Consider the following 22,069-nt stretch of genomic DNA (forward strand, 5'->3'; position numbering starts at 1 on the left):
ACGCCTGTCATTTATGTTAACCCGCCGAGTGACACGGTCATGCGGGTTGCATATAAATACGTTTATTTTTATACCTATGATGAACTAACAAAGCATTTGTACGTAATGGACACCTGAATGGTCAATTATCTCAAGACACTGGTAATTGAAAATTAAAGTGATATGATAAAAACCATCTAGGGTCCAAATCCTAATAACCCCCCAAAAATAAAAGAAATTGGTTCAGCCGTATTAGCGTGATGAGCGGACAAAGGATTTGTACGTTCTCTTTTATATATATATATATATATATATATATATATATATATATATATATATATATATATATATATATATATATATATATATATATATATATTATGTGTGTGTGTGTGTGTGTGTGTGTGTGTGTGTGTATGTATGTATGTATATATGTATGTAATATAAGATCTCGGGTGTTCTAAACATGGCGCCAACGGACCACAGATCACTCTCCTACAGATCAAAATAAAGCGAAAATGTTGTATGATGAAATGCCCTGCGGGGCCTCCTTCAGCCGCTATGGGGATCAAAATTTCACAATGTGGCAACGTCGCAGATTAACTTGGAGCCATTAGCATTACACTATGAATACAAGCAGTTGAATCGATTACTACACTAAGTGATACTAGTGTCAATATCGACTTTAGCTGCCATCTGGAAAGAATCGATATAACTATTTGATAGATTGATAGATCCAGGGGCGGATCCAGGACCGACTTCTGAGGGGGGCGGTGGATTGTCATACTGCTACTTTTAAGGGCTCCAAACTTTGGGATGATTTTTATTTATATATATAAAATAAGAAATTTTCCTCTTCTGGGGGGGCGATCGCCCCCCTGGATCCGCCCCTGGATAGATCTAATTAGTTTTTGTTTATTTGCGACGTTGGCACATAGTGCAATGTGTGACTCCAGACGATAACTCCAAAAGTATACAAATATATATATTTTGTGCTTTATTTTGACTTGTAGAATAATGCTCTGTGTTCCGTGGGCGCTATTTTTAGAATACCCGATATATATATATATATATATATATATATATATATATATATATATATATATATATGTATATATATATATATATATATATATATATATATATAATATAAAAGATAAATAGATGTGTGTGTGTGTGTGTGTGTGTGTGTGTGTGTGTGTGTGTGTGTGTGTGTGTGTGTGTGTGTGTGTGTGTGTGTGTACTTTAGTTTGTTTTGATTGTATGTATGACTAAATGTAAATTTAATTTCATTTTTTTAAATAGAAAATCTCGTCGATGTACCCGCTTTGCGGCTGTTAACAGAAAGTGATTTGAATCAGTTGATACCCCTTGTTGGATTGAGAGCTAAGTTTCGGGAGAAGTGGAAGGCGTGGGTTAACCCATCGAATGCTACTGATAACTCTTCGGTGGGAAGTGTATGTATTTTGAATAAGTGATTGAAAAACGTTAGCAATTTTACTTGAAAAGAGGACCTAACACTTTAAATAACATAATTTCTTAACAGCCATTTAGACTTAGTTTAAGCTTTCTCAAACTTTTGCACAGTGGAGCCATTCAAATAGTTTAACAACCGGATCTATGGTCAGTATACTAAGTTGACGTAATATTAGTACTATATAATTATAATTTCAATGATACTAACAATAGTAATTAGGATTAAATCTTATACCATCTTTAGATTTATATTTTGTATATTGTAAGGTGCGTTGCAAAATGACACGATCCGTACAAGATATCGTCATATTATATGATCATAAAGGAAACTGAAAATGAGAGGTATAATAAGTGACACTGTTGTATTTGTTACACGAAAACAGGTATTGTAGGAATAGATACGTATAGACGACAGGGGGAAACGAAAATGAATAATAGCCCAAGAGAAATGTAAAATGATACGAACGCAGACATGTTTAGCATATCACGTAGTTTGGTCGCTGCTACGGAACATAGAGGGCGTTGGACGAGAATGCGAGATGTTTAGCAAACGAGTAATAGAAGTTAAGGTAGTGAGTGCTACGACGAGGACGCTTGTGTGAGGTGGCGAGTAAGAAGCGTAATGGACCGTAACAAAGTATTGTCTGAGTGCGAAAAGGGGCAAATAGTGGCATATAAAGAAGGTATGTTAATGAAATTGCATGTCGAAGTGGACGGACTGCTTGTGTCGTGAACAATTTTCTTAAACTTGGGATGCGGTATGGAGTAAGGAACTCATCAGGAAGGCCGCATACACTAACTCCACAACAGGAAAGACAAGTTGTTTGAAAGCTAAGTTGTAGTGGAATATCTCTTACACAGTTGGCAAGAGACCCTAACATTCATGTACATAAATCTGCCCTATCAAGAGCTGTGAAATGCTGCAATCATCTCTGATATAAGAAACACAAGCGTCAGCCACGACCCACGGTGCATCACAAGGAGCGACTGCTGGTCTGGACCAAAACACATGTGACCTGGAAGCAGAATTGGCGTCGTGTCATCTTCAGTGACAAAAATAAATGTAATTTGGGTTGTTCCGATGGCTGACTGTACTACTGCGGAAGGAGGAACAAGTGTTCTCTAAGCGACAGTACGGATGAGTCTGTAATATGGGAGGACTTTGGTTATTATGGTACTACAAACTTCGCATATTCTAAAATTCTGACATCAACCACGTACCAAACAGTACTTGCAGACAATTTGTTGCCATTTGTCGCGCGAATTGCTGGTCCCGAGTGGATCTTCCAACAGGACAATGCTACTGCCCACGTTGCTGGAACCACCAGGGATTGGTTTCGTGAGAAAGACGTGATTGTCCTTGCTTGGCCTTCCAATTCCACAGACATAAAAGCGATGGATAACCTATGGGAAATGTGTCGCTCAGTATACGCCAACGGTACCCAGTACAACAGTGTTTGCGAATTGCAGGATGCCATCATCGCTGCATGAAATCAAATTGATGTAACGCTGCAGTAAACGCTGCTAGACAGCATGTTTGATCGGGTGTTCAAGATGGTGTTACGCAATTGCTCATAGAACTGGCATTTGTATTGCGTTCGTTTCATTTTGCTATAGTCATTATCGTATTTTGGCTGCTTTTTTCAGTTTGCCTAGCCGTGAAATGAGTGAACTATATGTGTATATATATTCTCCTTGTCCATCTCTACATATCATGTATTCCATCCATGACATAAGTTTTCTAAAGTTACATAACATGTTTGCATCTTCTGCATAATTTTGCAACATACCTTACATTTGTATAATTTCCTTAAACGGCATCTAGATTTTTCATATACGTCATTTACACTTCGCTCTGGGTGGACAGTTATTAACATCCCTATTATCCACCATCAGTAGGATTGTCCACACCGCCATGCAAGACAATAAAAGAAAAATAAAGATAGTCATTTGACTGCTATTTTCATCAATGAAAGCCGTAGGAAATAGTTTTGTTCTGTTTTTCTGTGCACACTGACGATGTAACGACAGGAGCGCATGTGGTTCAGATTCCATGTTAAGATGTAGGTCCACATCTCATATAACCTCGCTGCTGAAAGAGACGCTAAACTGGAAACAAAATCAAATTAAACTAAACCATACAAATTAATGGATAAGTAATCAGAGGCGATAGGTAACTGGGGCAGTCACAGCAGCTTCCCGGATCTCAGAAATAAAGGGGGCGCGGTGGCTCAGTGGTAGAGCGTTCACCTCCGGTGCTTGAGGACCCTGGTTCGATCCCAGCTCGCGCCGTGTGGACTTTGTCGTGGACAAACATCGTGCTCGTGTGTTTTCTCGGGGTTCTATAGTTTCCTCCCAACTTCTTCATTCCACCATTTCACTCATCTCTCATCACAGTCTCCTTTAGTCTAGCCGGCATAATCGAGGGACGTAAAACTTAATTTCATTTCATTTTCGGAAATAAAGGGAAACTTTAATTCCAGACGACACTAAGAGGTTTCTCGTCTGGTTACTGGTCACAGCAGCTTCAGGCAGCGTATTGTGAACTGAGGCCCACATCTAAGGGTTTTGTATAGGTAATGTTAGGTTGCTTGTATGATGTTAAGATCAGAGTTGAAGTTGTGTGTACCTGAAGTATAATCAATAATAAATGAAATCTTTTCATTAACGTAGATCTGTTATTGAACATGGAAATGTTTAATTTCCTTAAGGTTTCTGTTCATTCCTATAATGATGGAGACTGCTTAGTGGATATATCTGATGCTGTTCTAAGAGCTACAGGAGCTAAAAGTGCAACAGACAACGACCTTGTAGAAAGACGACAAATTGAAGATACTTACGAAGCAGAAGGACATAACGAGGGTGTAAATAAAGCCCCCTCCAATTTAGATGGAAGTCAATCCCAGATATGTGGAAATTGTTGGAAGCCTTTTGACCCTTTATATGTAAGTATCAATACCATCGATATTTCCCTTACTATTTTGCTTATTGTTGCTATATTTATCATAGTAAATAGGATTGGATAAACAAAAAATCTGTTAAAAGTTTCAAAAGTAAATGGATATTGGGATACACATTTTAATTCATACTTTTACTAATGGTAATTAAATTCTTTAAGCTTTTCATTTATATTATGTAAGTTTATGGTGTGTCCCTCCACATTCTTCACTCATATTATGTTCACTTTAGTTACATTATCCTATCAAAGGTTTGTCTTTGTATACTATTATTTACCCTCACTCTACACTTATAAATTACACTTACCAATGCCGAGCATTTAACTTCTTTTATTTATTTTTTAAATGTACAGCTTTCATATCTAGGACATTTTCTGAGACTTGCTTCCTCCCTTCATATACATATTCTTGATATCTGGGGTTTGTTTCAGTTAACGTAATGAGTTTACAAGTGAATGTTACGACTCATAGTTCATTTCATTCATACTGTTATAGCTCTGTTTACGGATTTCTTTCTCTATTCCTATTGCGCAACAAATTACTTTGATACAGTCTCGCGACGGGCGACATGGGCATGCGCCGCGAAACTGTAGGCCCATGGTCGCCATAGAGGTGTATCCTCTAAATGTGATAACGAATCCGGCATTGCATCCAAGTCCTTGAATTCTAGAGAGGCATGATGAAATCTTAAGTATATCACAACGCACGGTGGTGAGAATTTTGAACCGTGACGTAATTGGAATCAGAAGATCTTGCTAGATATATGTTAGATAGAAGTAGGTTAATGATAAGAACGTCGTATTTCATCTTAACGTAAGTACAATAGTATTTAATATGTGTTTATTACAAGATGACGGTGGGAAAAATCATTCTTGAAACGAATTAAATATGACCAGGTAAATTAAATTGTTTATATATTGCGCGTAGCATTATTTACTTTTAACAACATTCGTACTATTTTCATATAGATTAATTCATCATCACTTATTCTCATTAGTAATAACAATAACTAATACTCTTTACATAAATCGTTCCATTGGACTTTACTTTCGAAGAACTACAATTTCTTTTACCGGTACATATTAATTCTAGTTCCTTACGTTCATGTTATCATGCATCAGCTGTTCCAGAAATGACGTACCAAACAATCTTACCTTACTTGTATACATCTAACAACATTAAAGACTTCCACTGTGACTATTTGGCTCTTTATTCTCATATGTTACTATAGTGATAGAATACATTTTCTTATTGTGCATGTAATATGAATTTTACTGAACCAACTAGTTGACACTTTTAATCACAAAATGGAAAATCATCGAAACAAGCAGCTTACTTGAATTTACCATTAATTTTGAGATTTAAATGTAAATATAAAATGCTACATGAATTTGATGTTTGTCGTTATCCCGGATTATTAGAGAAAGGGGGACGGAGCCCCTAAACTTACTTTTACAGACACATAATCTGCTGGTATTTTCTCTCCGTCAGGAAATTAACAGAATAATAATACACACAATTATATCAGGAAGTTCTTATGTAAAAACTATTAAAATATTGTGCCTTTTCTTCTTCTATCAACATTGATTTCTATTATGGTCCAGACCATATTCCAAGTTCCCTTAACACAGCTTCTGTAACTAGATTGAGAACAAGGCATCTTCAACAAAATTAACATTAAGGCATCTTCAACAAAATTAACATTAAATTAAATATTTCACAATAATAACAAGATTGTAATGCCCATACCGAATGGAGCATTACAATTTCTCCCGTCACCAAGAAAAATTTTTACTTCAGTTAAAATTTTTAATCTAGAACAATTTTTCATTATCCTGATGATTTTCGGTCAGTTTGTATGTTCATGAGATAGTATTTGATATCATTTGTACCTAAGTGAGAACATCTGCTAAGGAAATCCGCCACAACATTTTCTTTCCAGGTCTATTAATTTAACATGACAGAATTCATTGAGAGTTTCACGTAATACCAGATCAAAATTCCACTCTAAGGAAGAACTCAAAAAACACAATAAATCAACAAACACAACTCATTGAAACATTAATCTAAATGAAACTTTAACAATGTAATACATTTTACCCAGTGTCGAATCCAAATTCTCTTCCCCTAAAGAGTGTCCATTTCAAATAATCTTTAATCCTCGTCTTCTTTCTGCATATCCAGCATTTTATGGATTCTGCTTTTCTTCTGGTTTCTGTATTTAGATATGTCGTCGTATACTTCTTATTTTTTAATCGATATTTGTACTTCACTTTATCTGTCAACTTTGACATCTTTTTGCTCTTCTTGTGACTTCTTTTTGCTTTCATTTTCATTCCTTTTCCTTTAGGCTTTCTTAAGTTTCTTCTCTTCTTCCTTTGTCTTTTACTTTTTCTCATCCTGTTTACATAGATCAGAAACGCCATACGTTTCAATTTTCTTCTCTTCCAGTACATCAACTCTGTCTTTCTGTTTCCTCCTTCCTTTCGTTTTCTTATTTTCCTTCTCCAAATAGTATTCTTCCATCTTTCGTTAATCTTTTTCCTTCTGAATATTGTCCAATAGTTCCTATACTTTGTTCGGAAATGATCTCTGTTCTTCATAGTGTAGTCATCAATACTATAATTTTCCTTTCCTTGGTAGTATCTTTCATATTTAATCGTTTTCTGCTTTGATTTTGACCATAGATAGTGAGAATCAATCTTCTTCTGAGTACTAGTTTCCTTTTTCTTTACAAAATTCAGTTTTACCATTCTTTTCAGTTTTTCCGCCTTACAATTGGACTTTCTAGTCTTCTTCTTACTGATTTCTACAGATCTCTGCCAGTTTCTTTTTCTACATATTATCCGATTACTTGTTTTCTCCAATTGTTGTATATCACTTTCTTCTTTAGTTGGTTTTAGCTTCTTATCAGGTCTTTCTACTAGTCCATTTGATATTTTCATGCTTTTACATGATACAGTTTTAACGTCTGTACTTTCGTCACATACTGTCATATATTTGATTACATTTGTTGTCCACTCGGTGGTATCTTTTAGAATAGCTTCTGTTAATCCGTCACAAGGTTGATCCTTTTCTTGATCTTTTACAACTTCCTTGTAACTATTCTTATCGCCGTCTGCATTTGTCTGTGACAACTCAATAATTTCATCAATTTCCTTCGCTTTTGGATCGTTTATCTGTTCCATCTTCTTTGGTGTCACAAAATCCAAATTTTCTCCACTCATCCCATTATTACCTGTATCCACTACCTTATCCACTTTCATGTTACTAATTTCAACTGTTTGTTTCAGTTCCATTCTCTGACACAGGGTATCACTTTCATTTCTTATTTTCGTCCGACTTTTTCCAGTATTTTCCATCAGTTTCAACAACACTTCCTCAAACCTATCAAATGCCTCCATAATCATTTTGACACCAACACCTAAGTCCGCTTCATTAACATCGTTTCCCGTGGCATTTTCAGTATTACTAATTGAGTTTCTCTCACTACCACATTCACTGTTACTCATCTTATCTGGTTTCATTCTTTTTTCATTTTGTTTTCCAACATTGTGGTTTTCACCATTTAGTTTCACTTCCTTTTGTACATCACTATCTTGTTTTGATTCATTTCGTTCTTCACCATTTTCTTTTGTAGAACAATTCCCGCAAAGCCAAGAAGTGTTGGACATACTTAAAATATCATACATATCGATCTTAAGACACTTCCAATGATACGATAAATTACAATTGGAACATATAATGGAGCCTACTATTCTCATAGACTTTCCCATGGACATCATATAATCGCTACAACAACCATATCTATTCGTATTCATCACCTTACTAGTACAGTCCATAGTACTACTTTGTTTTTCTATCATCTGAAATTTGATTTCTTATGTTCACTTAGGGACATCCTTCCCTTCTCTATCTCCAGGACATATCTTCTAAAACTTTTTTTTTTAAATTTTATCATACTAACGCTGCTTTTCCTTAAATATCTTTGATCAATAATTAACATTTTCACCACACACAACTCTAAAATTCTGACGTTGAAGCCACTTTATTTCAAATCGAATTTACTTGAATTCACTAACTTCAATTTCCAATCCTCTCGCTGGAAGTCGCCATTTTGTTATAGCTCTGTTTACGGATTTCTTTCTCTATTCCTATTGCGCAACAAATTACTTTGATACAGTCTCGCGACGGGCGACATGGGCATGCGCCGCGAAACTGTAGGCCCATGGTCGCCATAGAGGTGTATCCTCTAAATGTGATAACGAATCCGGCATTGCATCCAAGTCCTTGAATTCTAGAGAGGCATGATGAAATCTTAAGTATATCACAACGCACGGTGGTGAGAATTTTGAACCGTGACGTAATTGGAATCAGAAGATCTTGCTAGATATATGTTAGATAGAAGTAGGTTAATGATAAGAACGTCGTATTTCATCTTAACGTAAGTACAATAGTATTTAATATGTGTTTATTACAAGATGACGGTGGGAAAAATCATTCTTGAAACGAATTAAATATGACCAGGTAAATTAAATTGTTTATATATTGCGCGTAGCATTATTTACTTTTAACAACATTCGTACTATTTTCATATAGATTAATTCATCATCACTTATTCTCATTAGTAATAACAATAACTAATACTCTTTACATAAATCGTTCCATTGGACTTTACTTTCGAAGAACTACAATTTCTTTTACCGGTACATATTAATTCTAGTTCCTTACGTTCATGTTATCATGCATCAGCTGTTCCAGAAATGACGTACCAAACAATCTTACCTTACTTGTATACATCTAACAACATTAAAGACTTCCACTGTGACTATTTGGCTCTTTATTCTCATATGTTACTATAGTGATAGAATACATTTTCTTATTGTGCATGTAATATGAATTTTACTGAACCAACTAGTTGACACTTTTAATCACAAAATGGAAAATCATCGAAACAAGCAGCTTACTTGAATTTACCATTAATTTTGAGATTTAAATGTAAATATAAAATGCTACATGAATTTGATGTTTGTCGTTATCCCGGATTATTAGAGAAAGGGGGACGGAGCCCCTAAACTTACTTTTACAGACACATAATCTGCTGGTATTTTCTCTCCGTCAGGAAATTAACAGAATAATAATACACACAATTATATCAGGAAGTTCTTATGTAAAAACTATTAAAATATTGTGCCTTTTCTTCTTCTATCAACATTGATTTCTATTATGGTCCAGACCATATTCCAAATTCCCTTAACACAGCTTCTGTAACTAGATTGAGAACAAGGCATCTTCAACAAAATTAACATTAAGGCATCTTCAACAAAATTAACATTAAATTAAATATTTCACAATAATAACAAGATTGTAATGCCCATACCGAATGGAGCATTACAATACTTCTCCCCAATGGCATCACTCAATTGGTGCCACATATGACCACGACAGTAGAAAAAAATGAGAGTAGCAACCATGTAACTTAGCAGTGCACCATCTTGTCATGTTCTGTCGTCTTAAAATACAGAAAAAAGAGGAAGGATGTCAAGACATTCCTTCTGTGCAAATGTTGCTTCACCATTTGAAGGGAAAAAGACGATACATTGCTAAAAACAATAATAATAATAATAATAATAATAATAATAATAATAATAATAATAATAATAATAATAATAATAATAATAAGTGCTAGAAAGGTCTGTGGTCTTGAGATTAGGAAGGAACAGGACGACCTTCCTGTTCTCATACTGTATATGAAGAAATGAACATATTGTCTATTTAATCTCAAATACTTTGTTTCCTTAAGCACATCCAGTGAGTGCACACTGAAAATGTTTTCGGATCTTTTGTTTCAGGTCTTTAATGTTCTGAACGAAACACTTGATGGAAAGGCAATAATAAATTCATCAACACAAAACAATGGATTGTTGCGCGGTGTAGGGAAATATGCTTTATTAAAATTCAGCTCTAATCAGTGATTGATAAACTTGTAATAGCAATGTCAGGCGGATTTGGCATCTAACTTTGCATGTCACTCTACCTGAAAATATGACTAGATATGGATCACTCGATCAATAAATAGTTACTGGATTTCGCTTTACACTTTTAACTAATCACTACTAATCAATTACAGGAAAAACAATATTTTTCGAAAGTAAGAAATGTTTTTTTTTTTAGCATAACAGCACACAAAATAAACATTGTGTTAATGACTAAAATCATTTTTATAATTTAAATGGCAGGATTTAGAACGTAGTTAGTAGTATCGATTAGTTCTTCACTTGTGCTATAGGTTTTTCCCTGTTCAATGTTTAGAGGTACAACATAATATACCGCTGGGCTTTGCGGCATACCTGATAGAAAACATGTTAACTTCAGTACTTTTCTGTAAACTTGACATAACTGATATAAACGTCTGCTTAATTAGTAGTACTAAGATGTTTAATGAGGCTTTTCGGATGGTTGAGAGAATTCGTTGTTCAGCTCAGTTTTTGGCTGCAATCTTCAAAACAGAAATCTTTTTTTTACGTTCCACAGTTGTCATAGGCTGAGAGAGACTGCACTAATAAGAATGAATGAATGAAATGAAGTGAAGAAAGTGGCAGGACGCTGGAGAACTCTTCAGTGTTTGTTCAACACAAAGCCCACTAGGCGCGAGCTTGGTTGAACTTGGGACTCACGCACAGAAGATGAATGCTCTACCCCTGAGCCACTGCGGCCTCTTCAGTTTTCGAGCTACAGTATACAGGGTGTTAACTGATACTTGCAATACTGGAAAGCAACTGGAAATTTATATCGATAACGAAAATACTGAAAATATATTGAAAATTGTGTAATATTGGAAAATTCCTTTTGAGACTCTTCAAGATGGCAGCCCCTTCATCTGGGTGTAGGTAGTGATAGAGATAACTGGTAACCTAATCAGAAACCTAGCTAGTTCGAGAAAGCAAATAGTTATTTTATATATAGTTACGTTCATGTAATATGTTTGCAGTATCAAGACAGTAGCACACCTAAATGTGAACATTAAACACGTTACTCTGATATTTGTAATTAGTTGGTCTTGACTGTTTCTGTACAAATGTAATGAGACTGTAAAAATATGTAATACGGTGAACTAGCTGAGAAAAGTTTGCTGTGAGGAGTGGAGGACCAACACACCAAAAAAGTGGATTGAAAGGCATTCTGAGTGAAAAAAAGTTCCAGAAAACTCTTCTGGTTGTTGTTTTAGTCCACTAGTTTGATTTTTCTATTAGCATACAGAAGACTGCTTGTGTAACATTTTACAGGCCATTCAATACCATAGCATACAGTCGTATGTGGCACTCACGTTGTTTTGGTTCACCATAGTTTTCTAAACATTTTTCGGTCAGAATACTGGAAATATTTGAAATACCAAAGTCAACTCCAGTAGACCGTACAGTTCCTTATCTTTATATTTTAGTCATTTATACTGTGTATTTTCTTTTCTAGATGAGCCGATTGTGGATGAAAAAGTTCAGTGGCTTCAGAACAGTATCGATCCATGGGCACTAGTTGAAATAAATTGGAACGACACAGTCCTCAATCGCATGCGGGAAGTCGAAGATGGTGCAGGAACTGTCGTGGACTATTTTAACAAATATCCTGCTCTAAAACAACCTCAAGGATTTCAATTAGTAAGTGTTGTACGTTTATATATGAGAAATTAATCAATATTGGGTGTCCCCAACTCTCAGCATTTAAGATGTTTATCAAAATACGATGATTATACGATTCTAAATTCTTCTAGAGCAGTGTTCAGCAACTAGTGTGTCGCGGCACACCAATGTGCCTTGTCAAGGTGAAAGCTGTCACGTAAACGTTTACCTATTGTAAGACATTATTGAACTCTTTATCCCTGTTTCTGCGTGCCGAGGGGGTGTCAAAATTCTCAGGAGAACTGCAATCACCTAATCACCTAAAAGAAATCCACTTAGGAGAACTGCAACAAGGATGGTATTAGTACCTTTCTACATAGTCACTGTGCCTAGCGACACATTTTTGCCAGCGGTTCTGCACTTTCCGTAAGCCTGTTTTGTAAAAGTCTGCAGTTTGGCTTTGAAACCATAGTTCCTCAGAAATAACGTCTTTCCTACTGTCAAAATAACATTCTCTGAGTGGATGCTTCATTTGTGAGAAGAGAAAGGTCACTTTGGTGGGTCAACCTTTCATATCCTAATTCCACTGCCTTCATGGACACGAGCTGGTACATTGTTTGCCAACAGTAGAACCCCTTGTGTGGCCACTCCACGACGTTTCTTCAATTCCTCTCGTGACTTAGTCAGGAGATGGGAATAATAGGTAATAGTTAGTTCCTGTCGTAGGTAATCTTCGTGATGACCCCTTCAGTCTCAGAAAACTAAAAGCATCACTTTGGCGGCCGACTTCTGTGTTGTCTTTTTAAGGGTTGGAAGGAGGGGTGTTTCCATTGTTTGCTCATTTCCTTTGCTTGTGGATCATAAAGATAAACCTAGCGTTCGTCAGTTGTCATTAGTCTGCCTAGAAGGTCCTCTTCATCTCACAGCGATGCAACATTTCTTTGCAGCGTCGTCGCGATCCCTTCTGGAATGAGCAGTCGTGGCACTCATCGTATTGACACTTCCTGAAAATGCAGCTGGTTGTGAGTGTTATTTCAGGTAGACCCATATCCATATCTATGCACACAGAACATTTTCAATGGTAATCCTCCTGTCTTCCATTATCTCAACTTTCTCTATCAAGGCGACATCATTCATGAAAGATTGTCTTCCAGATCTACAGACGTCCGCGGTGGTCATTTGTAAGTTTGGAATTGGTTTCCACTTGGATCCTTTCATAGGATGGGGTTTCATCCTCAGACTTCTCTTCATGAATCTACTTTCGTGATTTCCCCTGCAGATGGAGGAATTTAATGACGCTTCATGCTTCAAGCTTGCCAATCATCGCACATTCAGAGGTTTATCTGGAAAAAGTTGTAACTAGTCCATGTTCATGGTTCACATACGTGGACCTAACTATAAAATGCATGTCCAAGGGGGGTTGTAGTTCGTCATTCTAGGTGATTGTACGAACTTGTTGATGCTTCCTCATATACTTGTACAGTATTTAATTTCCTGTAATTTTTTTTCGAAAGTTGTTGGATTAAAACAACTTGCATGACTGTAATACTATGTCTTTCGCAAAGTGTTCCGGAATTTAGTGATAAGGTAGTCAAATTATCACAGAGGCCAAGAACCCATTTACAATATCCGTAACGTTGCTAATGCTTCCTGCAAGGATATTATGAAAATAACCTCTCTCAGCTATTAGTGAAATTTGAAACATTCTTCTCTACTGAAATTACTTAGAGTTCATTTCCAATTCCATTGTATTTGTGAGAGTTGTAGTTTTAGACGTAGCCTGAAATTAAAGCGTCAAAAAAGGAGACTTCAACCATTCAATGAAGAAATGACTTGCATTAACAACTATTCCTCCACGAACCAGTGAAACAGACACAAATGTCACATTGGAGGTATAACTAGAATTATTTATTAACTTATTATAACAAAAGTATATTTATTTTATGTGTTCTGAAGTATAACTTCATACACACAGAACTAAAATCCATGTACTTGTGCCATAATATATTTTAATACATTTTAATTGACATAAATAATTTATAAATGTGTGACTCAATTTGTTTAATAATAATAATAATAATAATCTTTAATAACGTGCTTAGAACTAAAATCAATAATACAACTCTTGGTCGTGTAATTCAATGATACGAATATAAACCTATAGAATACAATAAAACCATAAAACGATAGAAAATATTATGCTAATTACATATGAAATAAGTGAATTAAACCATAGTCAGTGCATTAAGTCATTGCAAATCAAGGTAAATAAAATAGTTTTAAGATGTTCAATGATTGTAATGCTTTACAGGTCTTGAGACTAAAACTTGTTTTGTTGCTAGGTTAGGTGGCTCAGTAGTACTTAACTCTCGTGCATGGGTTCTTAGTTTGATCCCCGGGTAAGTTTGTGGCTTACAACATTGCACCTGTGGGTGGATTTCTTACAGTATTAATTTCTTGCAAAATATTACCTTCAATCTCATATTGATTAACAATAATAAACAAAAATATTTGTGAAATAGCTGCAAAAATTAATCGTAAGACTGTCCAACTGGTACGTGTATGTATCGCTGTTGGTTGAACATATGTACTTTTTTTTTTTGCTCCATTGGTGTTTTAATGTTTACAATTTTCTTTTCAGCTGTTACACGATTTTTCGTACCTCTATCCAGAGAAGGACAACTGTTTCTTCAGTACTATAGTGGCAGTACGAGATAGAATAATCAATATCGCTGAAGAACGCATAAAGACTTCCAGGGATCCAGAATTAAAGCATCAAATTTCAAATTACATAGGACAAATTAGAGGTAATGCAAATTCAATTTTAATTTGAATTTTGAAGTATCTCTGAAAGTTGCGTTTCGAGCATAGACAATCATGTTACCTGGACCCACTCTGTCCTAACACTACATATTTCTAATACAGCTTAAGTGGGTCATATCACAAGTAGGTAGTATTTTGTATTTTTTTTATTTTTATTTATTTTTATTTATTTATTTATTTATTTTTGTTCAAAGGCTTCCATGAAAGGCTCCCTAAGCACGAAATATATTTGTTTCTGGGTACTTTACAAGAGTTTAAAAATTATTCCTCTCTTAGACAGAGTGGGTAAGGTACTGGTAGGCCCACAGCGGTATAAACTAGTTTTCCAACTAGACCAGTAACTATCATTCTTTGAAAAGGAATGAAGTTTCATCTTAAAACAAAATGCGAAAGTTATTATTCCTTATCATGTACACTTATTATGTTTCTGCTCCATATTTGTATGGCATTTGTTTAATCGTTCTGTTGTATTACGGAACTTATATTAAATTCGTTGTCACATTATTTCTATTCTAAGGAAGGCTTTGGATGCCAGATGAAATTTCGTTGATTGAAGCAGTACTGTTGATATTGGCTTCGACGTTATGCACCAAGGCTAAAGGAGACTGTGCTAATGGTGGTGAACAAAATGGTAAAATTGTTTGAGAAGTCGAGAAAACCCACGCACACTGTTTGTTCACCACAAAGCCATTTGGTGAGAGCCTCTCCGTTGATCTAGTGACTAGAGTGTGCGTCTTTGATGCACGTGGTCTCGAGTTCAATTCCCAGTGAGAGCACACAAAAAAGTTTAGTTTAACATTCACTTTAGTTTACCGTCGTTCTGTCTTTTACCCTAATGAACATTACCGTGTAACATTAAACAAAAATGTAAATAAAACATATATGAAAACTTACGATCATGATCAGCAGAGTAGAAAATAAGGACAATTATATATATTTAGAAAGTACTAACTTGGATATTGAATGGATTTTAGAAGCTAAAACTAGGGATGACATATGTTCATAATGAGCTATTTAGCATGTGCTGAATTCGTAATGCAATCAAGAGACTGAGAACTGAAATTAAACAGAAAACTTAGTGAACCTTCACTTTTACAATAAAATAGCTTAGTTTCACATACATGTTCATAGACTAAGGAATATTGTCAAATAATACTAGGATTTAGTTCGACCTAAACAATACACTGGTATATATTTTGAAGCTAGTTGTTAATTAAGTGTTAAGATAACTCATTGGAACTCTTGGCTTGAAATCATTGAATAATAAAACCATATTAGTCATAGTAGGTAAAAAATAGAATGAGAAAATGTTTCGACATCCAACCATAATAGCGTGTAATTTTTCTTTACTATGACTGGTGTTATCAGTAAATATCAGCTGGTCGCTTATCTTCGTATTTCTGAAATTATTCTTCGCATCATTCAATAGTGATTTTACTTAATTATCTTTCAATTAGTTCCCTCTTAGTTATCACCAATGTTTGTCAGTTACCGGTAACTGAAATACTCAGAAGTGTCGATTATAATTTAGCTCTAGTTTACTTTCACACTGAACGACCCGATTATAACTACTGTTGTTCTTTTCAGATCAAGATCCTGACTCAAGGAGTCTAGTGGCCCTTTTGTTAATTCCTTACATAATTGGAATTCCGCCCTGCAGACGGAAGATAGAATTTACAGCATGGAAACCATCGCGCTCAGAAATAAGAGATGGATTCATAACTCAAGTTGCATCAGGAGATGACGTACAGGTGTGCGTTGAATCCCGAAGGAACAAACTCCAACGTCTTGGACGGTCTTTCCAGCCCCTTGTGTTATTTGTTGGTGACAATCTTACGGAAGTGAAGGGAGTGTATGTTGTAGTGGATCACACATATTATTCCATGCACAGTGTAATCCAAGCTGTAGATGTTGCTTTCAAAATTTTTCAGTCCGTTGGTGCTCAATACCCAGAAGAAGCATCAGATATTTGGCTCGTCATACAGAGAGGATTTTACAACATAGAAACAAAATTCGATCGTATAAATCAAGCAGTGAGGAACTTACTAGCGGATCTTTGCCTCTTAACTATTACATAAAATGTATACGTGTTACGGATGTGCGAAGAAATTCCCTGTAGTATCTAACTTAATAAAGCACATGAGAATTTACTGCAGGAAGTTAACTACTGGTACGAGGGATTTCCGTTGCGGCGAAAGAAGGTGCTTTCGCCTCTTTTCATCGGGAGTTACTCTTAAAAGACACTTTGAGTCCATTCAACATGTACTTCGTCCCCATCAGTCATTGATTCCCAATCAAACCTAAATATTGTACTTTCTGATACCCTTTCTACACCCACGCAAGATTTTGTTCATGAAATAACCAAAGAAAACGCTATAGCACAATTTGTATAATCACTGCATGCAATGCCACTTATTCCTCGTTCTACAATTCAGTTCATTGTGGAAAACTTGAATAATTTTTTACATGCCTCAAAAAATATTCTTGAAACCGAATTTTATAATATGGTTGGTAGAGATAATGTTCCAAGATACATTCAAGAATGCTTCGAAAAAGTGTTGTCATCACATGCTACATGTGTAACGGATCTTCGTTCAGAATATAAACGTCTTCAATTCTTTGAACGTTTGGAAACGTACATTGCTCCCATAGAAATTACAATTGGGCAACGTATGGAGTCCAAACGTTCAGGAGATGGTGTCGGTTTTGTATCTATACCTTGTACAATGCAGCTTATACCTATCAATGTTGTTCTTCAAAATTTTTTTTCAATTAATAAAGTCTTATTTGAAACCTTACAATATTTAAAGTATTTAGAAAATGATGCAATCTGTTTAGAAAACATTGTGCAGGCGAAAATTTGGAAAGATGTACTGAACACAAGTGAAGGAAATTACCTTCACCTTCCCATGATACTGTATTTCGACGATTTTGAGATTGGGAATCCTCTTGGTAATCATGCTACTATTCATAAATTAGGTGCAATTTACTTGTCGTTGCCCTGTCTCCCCACTCACTACGCTTCCCTTTTGAATCACATTTTCCTTCTCGCATTGTTTCATTCATCTGACAGGAACAAATTTGGAAACAACATGGTTTTCCAAAAAATAATTGAAATACTCAATGAATTAAACCATACGGGTGTATCAGTGGCCACCGATGTTTTCAGCGGAGCTATTAAGTTTCATGTTGTGTGTTTATGTGGCGATAATTTAGCCTTAAATGGCATATTGGGTTTTGTGGAGAACTTTGTGGCAAATTATTACTGTAGAATCTGTACTTGTAGCAAACAGCAGATGCAAAGTATGTTGTATGAAGATAAAACGTCATTGAGGAGCATGGAAAATTATGAGCAACATTTACTCTTAAATGATACGTCGAGAACAGGTATCAAGGAGAAATGTGTTTTCCTTAATTTAAATGGATTTAAACTTTTTGATAATGTAGGAGTAGATATTTTACATGACTACTTAGAAGGTTGTTGTCGTTACGTAATGAATTTTGTTATTACTTACTTAGTTCAAGAGACGAAACTAGTTCCATTGAATATTGTACAAGCTCGATTGTTTAATTTTGATTACGGTCCGGATTCGAAACTTAGAACGTCTGCTTCTGAAATGGTTACATTAGTTAGGTATTTTGGTTTACTTTTTGGCTATTATGTTCCAAGAAAAAATGAAGTGTGGAATTTGTATACAGCGTTACGTAGAATTTTGGATAGATTGTTAAATAAGAGGGTTTATAATGATACGTCTGAGCAACTGACATATTTAATAGCAGATCTTAATGAGACATATTGCAACCTTACTAAAAGTTCGCTAAAACCAAAATTCCATTTTCTTTTACACTATCCTAGTATGCTTCTTAAGTTTGGACCTTTGACCCAAGTGTGGACAATGAGATTTGAGGCCAAACATAAAATTTCTAAAATTGCTGCCAGGGCGTCTTCGAGCCGTGTGAACATATGCAAAACAATTGCAATGAAAAACCAACTAATATTGAACGACATGATTTTAAAAAATAAACCTGTGTGCTCTTTCATTTGTGGAAAAAAGCGAAAAGTGGGAACTATCATCACTAGTTTGCTGAAACAAAAGTTTTTTCTGACATCGAATCCTGTGATATATTCTGTAGCCTGGGTAAGAATTAAAGGTGTTAAATTAGATGTTTCTTCTGTTGTTACTGTTGATCTGTGCACTGAAAACTGTTTACCTATATTTGCCCAAATAACGGATATATGGGTTACTGACGATGAAAGAATATTTTTATTATGCTCTTTGTTCGAAACTAATGATTTTGACCTACACTTCTTTGCATATAAAGTTTCAAAAAAGAATGAATCTGTTTGGCTTCGTTATAGTGATCTGATGACGTACATACCAAACACATTTACAGTTATGTCCGATCATAGTCTCTATGTAACTGTTAGATCGCCTATAAACTAGTTTACATACCATAATGAACAAAACGAATAAAGTTACCGTTCATTTTTAAGTAACTAATAGGAACGATGGTACTTGGAATAGACCGCACTTAAGATGGAATCCAAAACACACGATATTAGGAAAACTATTGAAAAAAGAAATAACAAGGTAGTGAAACATATCTACTTGTAGAAGTTATAGGGCACATATGTAAGAAAAGTGGCTTACCTTGTGTCTGCATATTACTTTAGTTAAATATATTCTTCCTCTAGATATGTAGTCAGCACCATTTTTATTACGGTTACCGAATTCTTACTTTAACATCTATTAAGTTTTGCATTATTTAGAGAACAATTGCTGCAAATTATTCAGTGATTTAATTTAGTTTTTTGATTCCTTTTAATCATTGTCCCTGTATTTGCTGCCTATTAAAAAAAACTTTGTTCACCGTACTGATTATTGTGGAAATAAAAAAATTCTTTAATTTGTTCTTTACCTGGTTATCTTTTTTGGAAACTCTTTTGCAGGTATAATACTTGAATTTTAGGACAAGGATATTTGAAAATGTATTTTGGCTTGTGTAGTTTGTCAATGTCTAAGTTATTTTTGTTTTGTTGGCACCAGATGTGAATTATTTTCGAATTCCAGGTAGGGGCAATGTTCAGATCTAATTTTTGAAGTAATGTAAATGTCCCAAGGAAACGAGATTTTGTTAGATTCTTTGTAAAATTGGTAATAATCTTAACGGTAAAGTTGTGTAAACTGGAAAGATTTGTAACAAAATGTATAATACAATATAAATAAATAATAAAGAATTATCGTTTACTTTCTGAACAAATCAACATCCAGAATTATCCTTTATCCAAGTCATGAGAATGGGGTACTTTGCACATCGCTATACTTTGTATCAGGTGTTCCATGTTCGTTTCATAACTTTGTAACTTTTCTAGTGCTGCCATCATCGCAGGTCAGTAGGAGCGTTTAAGGATTTCACTCATGCAGCCTGATGACTAACGTGCGTTCTGTTATGCATGGTACTTGGCATTAAACAAGTGCGAAAAACGACACGAAATGAGATACAATTGTCTGTCATAGGCAGTATCCACAACGAACAATGCTGAGTGTGCATGAGTTTTCTATTTATCATTTGGCTGAATTCAATGTTGCATTTACTGCTGAAATCTGTACTTTATTTCGTACTTTGAAGATGCAGTTTGATGTAAGTTTTAAATTCTTGCGTATATATGCTGTACACTTGTATCTTACACGTAACTTTAAGAATCACTCTTTAAGGATGTATGAGAAAGTTACTGTTCTCCATTAAAAGTGCAACACTAAGACGACATCGTTGGAAGTCCAAATTTACAGTGCGTGGAGCATGGAAGGTTACAGTTCATTAGTATAAGTGCCACGAAGAAGTGCCAGTTATGTCATATAGTGACAGCAAGTGAAAACCAGTCAGTCATATTTAAATGGTAAGCGAAAGGTGGTGTGGCGTGAGTGATTACAGAGCGTAGGTATGGGATACTAGAATGGAGTTGATTATGAAGAGATTGGATATTTTCTTTCCAAAAGAATCCTGCTTCTGTATGCAGTATCACAATGGCCGCATTCACTTCTCTCGCCCGTGGCACTAAGCTGGACGACGCCTGTATTTTGCTTCGCCACGTTGAACAGGCGCACAGTGTTAAGGTGTGGGATGTCGTTATGTGCCTGTTTATGGCTCCTACGTATTGTCGGACATTGGACAGGTCAACGGTACATTAACAAGGTGTTGGATTCTATTGTAGTCCCTTTATTTCAGGTCCTGCCGGATATTTCATTTCTGCAGGAAACTCCCTACACTACCTCACTGGATATACTACACTTGCTCTGCTTTCTTGTTCAGCGCGATCCTCCCACCTCTCGCCGCTTAAACATGTCAGATCGATGATTCCATAATGTTTCTCATACCTGCAAACTTCTCGAGCTACAGTTGATGAGTTGTGGCATCGGATCGAAGATGCATGGCTTACCATACTACAAGAGAAACTATTCTCGATGCCTTGCCGTGTTGCAGCCGTTCTGGCTATCAATGTTGGGCTCCAGTTCTGCTCCGCTGTCACCACGTTGCCACACAGCGAATACAGCGGTAAATTTAAGCATATTCTACACTTACTATTAGGTGTCGGAATGGGAACTATGGCGCAGCTACCCTGTATCCTTCTTGGTGTTGCATTTTTAATGGCGAGTACTGTGTAGGAATCATGTGAGCGAATAAGTTTTAGGCTCTCATATTTTTAATTATATCTATATTTAAAAAAATAACTTATCTGTTAAAATGTACAGAGAAGTTTTCTGAAAAATTCTATTCAGGCCTCTTGTGGCAATAACTTCTGTATTTTGGAAGATACTATTATGGAAAAGAAGATATGGAAGTCGTCTCTATATAGTACAAGCAATGGATAACAGCAGCTTAATAAATGATTGTACGTAAATCTTGTTTGAGTTTGAATATAGAATTGTACAGCGGGGGACACTTCTAAATGGTACACCTTAGCCGTAAATCTCCATATGGCTGTACCATTTAGAAGTGTCCCCCGCTGTACATTGTTGTGAATTTTGCATTATTATTGAAGTGGTGCAACTAACTTACTGCAAAACGTATGATAATTTTTTACAGTAATATTGTCACATATTGATTTACTCTGTATGAAAACTAAAATAGTTTAACATGGTTAACCGCCTTTCTGCGAATATTTCTAAAATTAACGCTCGCCACTTTTCAACACTTGGCTTCGCAGTAGCTTTCCAA

At 35.5% G+C, this 22,069-nt stretch overlaps 1 protein-coding gene across 8 annotated transcripts in view; it reads left to right on the plus strand.

The window, feature by feature from the left end:
- The window catches only part of LOC145670401 (uncharacterized), a 48,545-nt gene extending 31,544 nt beyond the window's left edge, over positions 1 to 17,001 (plus strand). For 6 of the 8 annotated variants that reach the window (XM_081739041.1, XM_081739038.1, XM_081739037.1 and 3 more), the window contains 4 exons: positions 1,285 to 1,436; positions 4,167 to 4,400; positions 11,883 to 12,067; positions 14,670 to 14,738. In XM_081739041.1, the coding sequence (XP_081595167.1) occupies positions 1,285 to 1,436; positions 4,167 to 4,400; positions 11,883 to 11,945 (449 nt within the window). In that variant the 3' untranslated portion in view covers positions 11,946 to 12,067; positions 14,670 to 14,738. Of the gene's footprint in view, positions 1 to 1,284; positions 1,437 to 4,166; positions 4,401 to 11,882; positions 12,068 to 14,669; positions 14,836 to 16,438 lie in introns of those variants that run through there. The other 2 variants (XM_081739034.1, XM_081739035.1) reach the window with 1 other exon arrangement.
- The last annotated feature ends 5,068 nt before the right edge of the window (positions 17,002 to 22,069 follow it).

This window comes from Thermobia domestica, chromosome 14, assembly GCF_964235325.1.
Source record: "Thermobia domestica chromosome 14, izTheDome1.hap1.1, whole genome shotgun sequence".
Taxonomy (NCBI): Eukaryota; Metazoa; Arthropoda; class Insecta; order Zygentoma; family Lepismatidae; genus Thermobia; species Thermobia domestica.